Raw genomic sequence first — 11,606 nt, 5'->3', positions numbered from 1 at the left:
AAATACGTCGAATATGGATAATAAAAGTGGTGGCAACACTGCAAGGTTTTAGAGAATCCCAGGTGAATAAACAAGTGGCATTAAAAAGTTTTTTGAAAATTTCCCGAAAAATGGCAAGAAAAATTTTCAACAATTTTTTTTCGCAAATAGGTGTTTCTGGGGCCGAAATATACTACCAGTTAAAATATCTGCATTTATTTCTGGGACATCCTGTATAAATTGAACAAGATTATAAAGTGTATAAAAAATAAAAACAATAACGGATTTTTCCAGAATTTATTTTCGCATTACCTCAAGTAACAGTATTTTCATTGCACAGTCGCAACGACCGATAATTATGAAACTTAAAAAATAATGACGGCCTCGCACGCCGAAAAGGAAATAAAAACTATGACATATTACTAAGAATAAATGAGAAAAAAATTATCATTATACGGAAACTAATAACAATTATATAAGAAACCTATAATAGTTTACAACTTGGCGTATTATTATACTTTTACACACATTATTATTATTAATAATATTAATTTACACATAGTTACTTTTCGCTTGTTTAGAGTCATTGGTCGCTTCTAGATCAAAACAGACAACTTTGTTTCTGTTTTTTTTCTTTTTCTTTCAGGACAGTTAGATTTTTTAAACGACTTAAACCCAAAAAGATACAGTACTTTTTTATTTGACAAAATTCAAATAAAAATCGACTTTTGTAAACGTGCTACATTTACGGTTTTTTAAAGAACTATTTTAAAAGAAAACAAGACCTAATTTTTAAGTTTCAGTAAATTCAATTTTCTTCTAAAATCGCTAAACTTATGAACGGCTTTCCCTATACAGGATCACAGAAAAAACCAATCACAGCTATATTCTCTCGTCAGACCAATCGGTCGTTTATACAGGATATCCCAAAAAAGAACACATAACACAAGTTTGTGCATCATAGATTATTGAAAAATAACGATGTTAAAAAATGTTAGGGCATTATATCTTCGATACCAGTGTAGTGTATTCTTTTGCAGGCTACCCTGTATTATACACAAATATCCCGAAAACATTCAAAAATAACGAAAATTTTGGATATTTCTGTATATAGACACAGATGACTAATCTTTGGTTGACACGAAAAAAAATCGAGGCGTTTAAAACTAAGTTTCATGACTGATTCAGAATTTGGCGATGTTTTGACTGGACACCAAAAAAAGGACACTTATTTTTAAACGCCCAGTATACATTAACATATTTTTGCTTCGTCCGTAGCAAGACAAGTTTGATAAATTGTGTTTTTACTGTTGACCAACAGTTTTAACGAAAATTCAGTGAGAAAAACGTGTTTTTCTTGCACTGTTTTAATTTTTTTTGACATAAACCTTTTTGTACTCTATTTTCCTCACATTTATTATTTAACCAACTGAATACCAAAATATAATAAATACACAAACAGTTATGATTGATTAATAAAAGTTTTTATTTAATATTTTATCATAGCAGGTAGTTCAAACCTCCAAATTTAAAAAACTTCAAATCCATAAAAATACTTTTCTATTACCGAAAATTGCTTAAAAATACTACATAAAAACTTCTAATATTCACCATTATTCCCTTCACTAGTACTTTAATAGTACCAAATTGTACAAAAAAAACCAAAAAAATATTTTTTCCAAAAAGTAACAAAATATTCAGAGTAGTTGACTATCCTGAGAATAATCAACAATAATATAAAAAAACACAACTTATTGAGTGTCTCTATAAAGAAGTTATATACTCAGAGTAGCCAAATACGATACCTTTCACAGATTTATACACAGTACTTGTGAATAATATTATTTTTTTAAATTTCAAAGTGCTTTCTGAAAGTAAATTAAAAGAACTAATATGCACTTTGACGTTTATCTGTCTCAATAATACGAGTAGTTCAAATGTACTACAATATATTTACAAGGTTATTAAGACAGTTTAATGCATACAGTGTGTCCCAAACTGCGAGAACTTTTTCAGACTAAAAACTACGTTATAAGAGGGTTAGAAATAACATTTTGACAGTGACAGGTCTTTGTCTACTATTTTTAAGTTGAAATAAAGAACATTGTTGACATAGATTTAAAAATCGCGTTCTCCATAACTAACTTGATCACAACCAGAGTAAATTAGCTAAAAAACACAATTTGGGACAGCTAGTATACTTCGAGAGCGTCTTCCACACCCAAAAAAACACCCACAAATATTTTTTTGTTAGTTCTAGTATTTCAAACACACCATATTTACAAGTGGTTATTTCATTCTTATTTAGGGTGACAATAGAATAGTTTAAATGACAGCTGACATGCTGGGGATGGCTCATTTATTTCGTCGTCCAATAATATTAAAAAATAAAGACTCAAAACTATTTTCCGCGAGGGAAAATCAACTTTGGACCTTTGGCATTCGCACACAGTAGTTATTATCATTAAGACTTACTAATATTAATTAAATGAGATGTGTATCGATTAAGAAAATCAACCTTATGCCGAATATACATAAAGTTATTTTTGTTAAATTTAAACAGCCAGACTTGCATTCACACGCTCACTTCTCTCTTTTCATTCATTTTTACTTTTATTTATTTTTTATTTTTTTTAAGGATACAGATATTGTTTGTTGTCTGAATGGCGTGCAATATGTGTTATTGCACTTTATTTTTTTCTCTTATTAGTGACACTTTTTGAATAAAAATTCAGGTTCAGGTGAAATTGACAAATTCCACCATATTTCTTTACTTTGTATGTGTGTTCTAATTCTTACAGTGATAAAAATCTATACAACAATATATCGCATAAACAAACGAATTTACAATCAAAACATTTTCATATGGTATCGATTTTTATAACCACAGATTAGTAACGAAATCCTATGACATTTTCTTTTGACATGAGTCTCAGAGATCATTAAAATGACAGATAGCCTTAACCTCGATCCGTAACTGACTTAACTATAAATTCTTTCGATCATACGACTCGTATGGACTAAGAAAGTAAACATGTATGAACTTATTTCGTACCTACTAATAAAAATTTGTATAATTTTTTTAAAGATTATTTATTGTTATATTAAATTTCAATAAAATGTTTTATTTTTTTATATAAATTATAAACATGGCGGGATCCGCTTTGGGAGTTATTTTTTTTTCGAAAATTTCGACGAACTTTTTTTGAAAAAAAAAAAAAATTCGTTCGCGAAAGGAACATCGTATCTATACCTACGCGCGTCGCAATGCGTGTGAGAGAGAACAAATTAAATTGTCACGCGACGACGCGGTAAGAGAGATAAAAAAAGTGGGAAAACGAAAAAAATTATATCAAATTTGAAAAAACGAGCAGAACGTTAGTTTCAAGAAAAGCAGGATCCGCTGACCAATGGGATGGTTGGCGTTACGCCCAGTCGATGCGTCGGTTGGTGGTGGTGATGGGAGGGGCTCTCCTGATTGGTCGCTGCTCTAACGGTTCGCTGAAATAGAGAAAAAAGTTTGGTTAGAAAACTACGTCACATAAAGCGACCGCTAAAAAGTTCGTAACAAATAATGGGAGAAATATGAGTTCTACAAAGAAAAAATATATGGAATCATATTCAGCATGCCACTTTTCATCTCGCTAGCTCGTGTGGCCACGGCCTTGAATTTTTACTCTCAGCGCACGTAAAGAACTTTCACTTTAAAAAACTGATTTTTTTTAAGTCACTGTGTGTACAGGGTGAGTCAAATTCGACGCTTTTAAATGGAAACACCCTTTTCTATAGGAGACAGACAAAAACTAATATCGGTGTCTGGAGCTCAATTTTTGTCAAAAACATGATGGTGAACACCGCATATCGATATCTATTACCGTTTCGGAGTTACGGGGTGTTTTTCAAAAATATGCATTCCTAACAAATCGCTGTAACTGTTTTGCTATGGTAAATTTTGTATTTTTATGAAAACATTTCCAAAGCACCTTTTTACGTAGAATTTAATGGTTTAAGTATAATTTTTTTAAAATTAATAATTTAAGAATTATCAATAGAAAATTTGATTTTTTATATGGGACACCCTGCATATCTTTAATTTATTGAAAAGAATTTAAAATTACCTTTCCAAAAATATAACACACTTGATATTTTGCTCGATTCCTCTTCGAGATATAGAGTATATAAAAATTCGCCCGCTTTAAATAAGTAGTCTTTGAACGGCACCGGCTGTAATGCAAAAAAAATCTAGCTGTGAGAATCAATTAAAACAAAAATAATATTTGCTATGAGAGATGCAGAATTCTATAACAATTTATAACATTTTAAAACAATTTTAACCAACATCAACACATTTAAACTCTGTATTATCTAATAACAATAAAAATAAATAGCAAACCAAGACATGAGATTTTGCTACAGGTGTTTGACTTATCGACAGTCTTTTATTATGGACAGACCGGGCAGTTTTTGAACATTTCTCGCGGAATTCATTAACTCAGTGGGGGTGAAAGATACCCTCTCATAACTGCTAAGTATTTTTAAGTCTTGTCTAAATTATACGGAAAAATAAGAAACCTTTATTCTTCCGCAAATATATCCATAGGATTAGATCCATGGGCACTAAGTCAGGCGGCCTCGACGGCCAACGGCTGGGATCTTGGTTAGCTATCCAATTATTCTTGAAATTGGCTGCAAAAATTTGCTGATAACTTCAGCGTTCAGAGGCGGTGCGTCGTCTTGCTGGAAAAATATGTTTTCGAGTTCCATTAAGGGCATATCATCAATAAGGGGTCCAAAGCCTACTAGTTAAAAGTGACGAACTTTTAAAAATCCTGTATTTCGAAGGGGATTATAACAAAATATCAAGTGTGCTATATTTTTAAAGGTAATTTTAAATTCTTTTCAAATAATTAAAAATATAGAGGGTGTCCCAAATAAAAAATCAATTTTCCTGTTGATAACTCTTAAATTATTAATTATACTTAAACCATTAAATTCTACGTACAAAGGTGCTTTGGAAATGTTTTCATAGAAATACAAACTTTTCAATATCAAAAAAGTTACAGCGATTTGTTAAAAATGCACATTTTTGAAAAACACCCCGTAACTCCGAAACGGTAACAGATATTGATGTGCGGTTTTCACCATCATGTTTTTGATGAAAATTGAGCTCCAGACACCGATATTAGTTTTCGCCTATCTCCTATAGAAAAGGGTGTTTCCATTTAAAAGCTTCGAATTTGACCCACCCTGTACATTGATGTAAAATTAAATTCTGAATAACCGTTCTTTTTGATACATTTTACTTATTTAAAGAATACTTTTTTAAATTGCTGCCATGAAAGTTGACAGACATGTCAGAATACTTTTTGGACAAGCTGAGAAAATACCCCATGTTTTGCTTTCAACTTTTTGGCTGTCACTGTATAGTTACTTCTTGGATACTGTTACGCAATAAGTATTGTATAACTCTATACATTTCCAACACGACTATGCTTTACTACCTTTTTTCAAGATCATTAATCTCATGCCTAAATTTATTTATTATAAAATTATTCAAAATTATGTATTAATTTATTTTGTATTATTTATAATAAAATAAATATTGTATTAAAGAATGAAATTATGCTCATAATTTTTCTCTAAAAGTAAGTAAAGTCACCGACATGTTGGAGATGTAAAGAACACAAAAAATTATAAAATCTAATGGCGTAACAGTATCTATGAATACTTATGATCTAGAGTTCTAGGGTTAGATAGCGCTGGACGATGGTACTCGGACTGAACAAAAAACGCGACGATTGACTGATTTATTTTGATTAATCGGTTAATATGTTTATGGAGTTAATATTAAGTTTTCCCTATTCAAAGAAGGTAAGAAAAAAAAACAGGAAACATAGATTGAGTTGAATGAGTTTGTTTAAGATTTGATGATTTTTTTTGGTTATCATTCTGGAGATCTTGCTGGAATATCACAAATGAAACAATATACACTTGCATAGGTTTTAAACTTGTTTTCGTATCAATATTTGAAGCAAAATACATATACAAACGGTATAGTACATACAGAACCAAATTGGCGTCAATTTATGTAACGGCATTTTTATAAACTCTGTCCAATGAGTCAATGAATATTTCGACATCCAAAATGTGAGAGAAAATAATTTACTTTTAAAATGACAAACACAACTGTCATTGCCATAAAGGGTTGGTATGATTTAAATGAAATGATTTAAATCAAGTGATTTTTTTAATTTTAATCATGTGATTTAAATCAAAAAATTAATTTTATTGAAGCTTTATAATAAATCAAAAAATAACTGTAAAAGTAATAAAAAACTGTCCTAGAAAACTATAAAAAATATTTCTATAGCAGATATAACAGATAATAAATCGAAAAATAATTGTAAATTTTATAAAATTATATAAAAATATCTACTCATCAATGTAAATGTTGAACCGATTTTTGAAGTAATTTCGTGTGAATCCATAAGACCGCTAAACGCAGGGATTTATTTTAAAATTTATGTATAAGTGACAAAAATTCGCTGTTCGAATACATATCATTCACAGACTAGTGCAGAACTAGGTTCTTCTGATATAGAGACTATATCTTCATTCTCGAAAATCTATAATCGTTGTCAGAAAATATGTTGTTTTAAATTTTTTTTGAAACGTTGGTATGTTTCCAAATTCTTATTCTATCTTATTCTTCGACATTTTGATTTGCAGTAAGTACTTTACACTTTGACATTAGATAATACTAATTTCATTCTTGACTTAAGACAATTTCCGAACAATAGTGTATTGTTTTAATAAGAGTAGAAATTATACTTTTTTTGACGATGCTGTACATGAAGGACCATCGCAAATCTATTCCGACGTTACAAGGAGGCACAAACAGTACATTTTTACTCCGAATAAAACACTATTTTATTAAAACATTACAAATAATGTTTTAATCGATTTTAAACATTGCAAATAATACAAACAGTAATCGAGAAACAATTTGTACACTCGTTGATTTTGACACTTAATATCAGTTTAATAATATATTTTTGTACTTTTGTGCTTAGGCGTAACAGTGCTTTACTTTTATGCCTAGGCGTCAAAATGATAAAAAATTAATACTTTTGAGACGATTGAAAAAAAAAAACCTTTTGATGTGAAGCTTTGAATCTGAAGCGAGCGACTTTTTTTGCGGAATATTGGTGACCGGTGTGGAAAAATGACACGCGCCGTAGAATTGTTAATGTTGTTATCGGTATCGCGCAGAGTTATAAATATTTAGCTCTTTAGGATAGGACTTTAATTGGAAATAAGTCCTAGTCATTTGGAAATCTGATTTAAATATTGTTTTGAATTAAAATCAATGATTCAACTTATAAGGAGTTAGCTATTACAAAACAATAAAAATAAATAGAAATGAATTTATTAGAATAACTAATTTTACTGTTCTAATACCTTGGAATGATATTTCTTTGTCGACTTTATATTAAGAACCAGCTATCTATCTATATCTTTTGATGCTTCCAAACAAAAATAAACCAAAACATTTAGACCGTAACAGTGTCCCAATTTGTTGCGATATTTTTAGCTGGGATATTTTCTTAGGTAGTTGCAATACCGTTTTAGAAAGTCGACCATTGGGTACCATATATCTTTGTTAAATCACTCTAATTGTCTACTAGAACGATGAAATCGAAACTTTAAACTTTTGGATGATAATAAAAATAATAATCAAAATTAAAAATAGTCTGTTCAAAATAAGTATGATCAATAAATCAGATCTAGATTGACTACCACTGAATCGTCAAAATCCATCATAAAGATAAAGTAGTACATTTTTAGTAAAAAGTACATTTTTAGACAACTTCTTTATTTTGAAGATTTTGATGGTCAAACATCAACAAATCCTTACGTTTGGACTAAATTTTCTCAAAAATAAAGACATAATTTAAAATTCCGTTACAATACGGAAATAGATTGAAGTTTTGTGATTACAGTGATACAAAATTTATATGGTTTTGTAACAAATTGCTCGCTATTTTATGGCAAATGCTGAAGCTCTGCAAACTTTAATCAAGCCTTAACCAAAGCACGTGTGTTTGGAATTCTGGGTGTGGCTTAACACGACAGGATCGGGCTAAGCCTTAGGCAGATTTCTGAAATAAAATATATATTTCCTTCGGCCACACACCCGTTTTACCCGACCCCTGAGAGCGACCCGAAAGTACAGCGTAATAATGTGCTAAATCAACGTAATTTGGTCTTGTATGTATACCGGTTATATGTGTTATTGTGACTTTCATCATTGGGTTCTTCTAAACTATCTTTTTAAGGTTGCAAACGTACGAATCTTTGAAAAAAGAAATTAAAATAGAATGAGAGTATATAATAGAATGAACTAAATTTAGGTATTAATAATGAATGTGTAGGCTTTAGATGTATGTAGTTTTTTGGTACCTTTAGCAGAATTCTGCTTGGATTTATCGTCGTCTTTTCTGTTCACCGGAACTGAAAAAACAAAACGGAACTGCGTTGTGGTGAAGGCCTTAATAATTTCGCACACACATTTAGGGATGTCCAAAGATATCGATATTAAAATTATCGATATTCATAAAAATCGATATTTTTAGTATCGATTTTTTAATTTATCGACCGATATATCGTATTCAGTATTTAAGTAACAATATATTAAATAAAATGCTTACGGAAATTTCTAAAATTCGACTTTTTAGATGTAAATCTACAAGTCAAATTTTAATTTCCGTATGATAAAAAAAAAGTTAGCTTTGAAATGACAATCGATGACCTTAAACACCATATAGTTTTACAAAAAAAAAATGACAACGATTCCCATTTCAAAGCCACCTCTGACGCCCATGATTGTATAGATCTACTTAAAACTTTTGTCGATATATCGGCAAATAAAAAAATATCGATACGATATCTATCGATATTTTTGTTTAGGATGGACATCCCTAACATAAATGCGCCGCAAGGTAGAGTAACTTGCTATCGATAACCTTATTAGTTGGGAAAGTGTTTCAATTCGGCTAAAAATCGATAAATGTGAAATTAGTTCGCGTTTGGTTTCATTTATTTTGTCCTCTTTAAACGGTCGTAAAATCTCTCTAAAACTTGAACCATATATTGTACAGGGTGTTATCTAAAAATACACGTAAAATATTTCATTTTCATTATTAACTTGAGATTATTTTATAAAAAAAGTTCAGTAGAAGCCCAAAATTTATTTCTTTTCCGATATACATACATCAGTGTTGGACGTTATTTCGAAGACACTTTGTATATGAAAAATCACTTTTATCTTTAATTAAAAAAAAGTTATAACAAAAAAGGTTATTTTTTTTTAAATTTCAGATTGCCAACATTCATGGAACACAGGACACAAAATTGATTGAAAATTTGTTGAAAAAGGAAAATTGATTAAAAATGGTAAAATGTACCGAAATTACCGATATTTGCAAAACTATAAATTGTAGTTATCTTTAATTCAATCAAAACAGACAAATGTACAGGGTTTACATCTGTAGATGTTAGTAATGTGGCTATTAGATAAAATCATTGAAACCATATGTCTCATCACGAAGAATTAAGAGATATATTATGGTTCCTGGAGATATTTATTTCATTTTATATTTATATCGTGTGATTTCCAATAGAATTAGTATAATCAACAAATCATTGTTTTACTCACTACAGTCATGTCTGACAAGAACAACAGCCCTCGCCAGACATTTTGGTCATTCAAGCCGAATTTCAGATATTAGTATAATTTGTTCAAGCAAAAATCCCATTAGAAATTTGTTTCCCTAGATTTTCAAAGCAGTAAATCTTTATAAAAAATTTTTATTCTAACTCTAGTAAAAAGTCTTTTAGTTGTGATGTAATCTAGTAAAAGTTTGTTCAAGTTCTAGTGCATTATTATTGAAGATTGCAGTATCATGTAATTTCTTAAATGACCTATTTTGTTATGGACAATATAAACCAGCATTGTAAAATAAGACGAAACCAAAGCCTTTAAGTTTGTGAAAGACCGTATGATCGAAAAAAAAACGGCGTCAAAGAAGGCTGATGGAAATGACAATCGATTCTATTTTTGGAGAGGTCAATCTCTAGATGTCATTTAATAAAAATTGACAATAATTAACGCTAAATAGAAAGATTAAAAATAAATTACAACCTTCTTAAGGCCAATTGGCAGCAAGCGCCATTAAAAAATAAAGAAGAGTATGAGCCAAGCAAATGAAGTCTAGGGCTTGACCTCGCCAAAATTATCGGTTGTCCTTCCCAGCCGTTTTTGAGGCCGTTTTTTTTTCAAACGTATAGTATTTGAATTAAGTATGTGCTAGTTACTTTACCTTGCGTTCCACAGTCAAACTAAACAAAAATAAAAACATTAATAGCTTTTGAACAGTGACAATACATGATAGTGCCTCATGGATTTAATTGTGATATGATAATATAGAGAATCACTGATTGTTTCAATATTTACAGTGCATAAAGATTTAATATCGGTACTGAACATTTTGGACATTAATATGAAATCACACTGTATTTTTAACGTTACAAAAAGAGTATTAGTAATGAAAATTTTAAAAAACTATTAATTCAGGAATATTTATCGTAATTTTAAAAAAAAATTTACTAAGCATACCCAAAGAGAACTCAAAGGCTTTGAAGTATCTATAAATACAATATTTGGTTGTTATTATTGTAGTTATTGCCAATTAACATCTACAGATGCATATGAAATGCATAATATTTGAAAGAAAAAAAAATGATTAGGCCCACCGAATAAAAAGACTAACGAAGGAACATACATATATTTTTTAAACCATTTTTGAGCACCCTGTATAATATCTGGTAAATCAATCTAAAAATTTAACTAGCCTAAAACATTTTCTGAAAGGTAAACTACACAAACTTATGAAAAAAATGCATTGACTCTGAAATTTTTTTATTATCTTTCCCTGTGCAAATGTAATTTTCAACATAAAATTAGAATTATTTCAGGAACTTAAAACATTCATTCAAATTTGATACTAAAACCCTAATAATAAATCTAATGACTAAAAAAACTCTATACAGTGTGTTGTCCAGGCCAAACCAACCGCAATATCACCCGTTTTTTAGATATATTTATTTAAGCGCCATTCTTAGTAATTCTACGATCTATATTACCGACCGAAATTCGCGTCGCCCTTTTTTAAAAAAAGTAAAGCTCCGTCTACACATAACGTTTTACGTGTCAGTCTTTCCTGTCAGTCAAACCTTGCGCTTAGACGAAAAAACGGACTGTTTTATTTAAATTGCATTTTAATGGAAGACCGTTTAGAGATAGAACTGAGGGGATCATTCAGTTTTACGGCAAAATTTAAGTTTTGCCTACACTGAAAACTTATAAGTAAATTTACAAAATGTAACATGAATATACAGGGTGTCCCAGGCTGAGCGTACGTTAGAAGTTTCCAGAGAACTATAATATCTAGATAGGAGATTTTTTGTACGTCATTGTTTCACAACGATGTCTATCGATTAAAAATATTTTCAGTATGGCGGTACTTCCGGAAACACCGGAAGTTGACAGCAACTTTCTAATATTA

General features: G+C 30.1%; 1 protein-coding gene across 3 annotated transcripts in view; it reads right to left on the bottom strand.

Annotated features, from left to right (window-relative positions):
• Nucleotides 1–262: 262 nt before the first annotated feature.
• The window catches only part of LOC115877731 (casein kinase I), a 41,870-nt gene continuing 30,526 nt past the window's right edge, over nucleotides 263–11,606 (bottom strand). For 2 of the 3 annotated variants that reach the window (XM_030894019.1, XM_030894021.1), the window contains exon 6: nucleotides 263–3,480. Coding sequence is in view for 2 of the 3 variants with exons in the window: in XM_030894021.1 (XP_030749881.1) it covers nucleotides 3,470–3,480 (11 nt within the window). In the remaining variant the exon portion in view is untranslated. Of the gene's footprint in view, nucleotides 3,481–8,442; nucleotides 8,494–11,606 lie in introns of all 3 variants that reach the window. The other variant, XM_030894020.1, reaches the window with a different exon arrangement.

This window comes from Sitophilus oryzae, unplaced genomic scaffold, assembly GCF_002938485.1.
Source record: "Sitophilus oryzae breed Bouriz unplaced genomic scaffold, Soryzae_2.0 scaffold_1498_pilon_pilon, whole genome shotgun sequence".
Taxonomy (NCBI): Eukaryota; Metazoa; Arthropoda; class Insecta; order Coleoptera; family Curculionidae; genus Sitophilus; species Sitophilus oryzae.
This window is presented reverse-complemented; position numbering and strand designations above follow the sequence as displayed.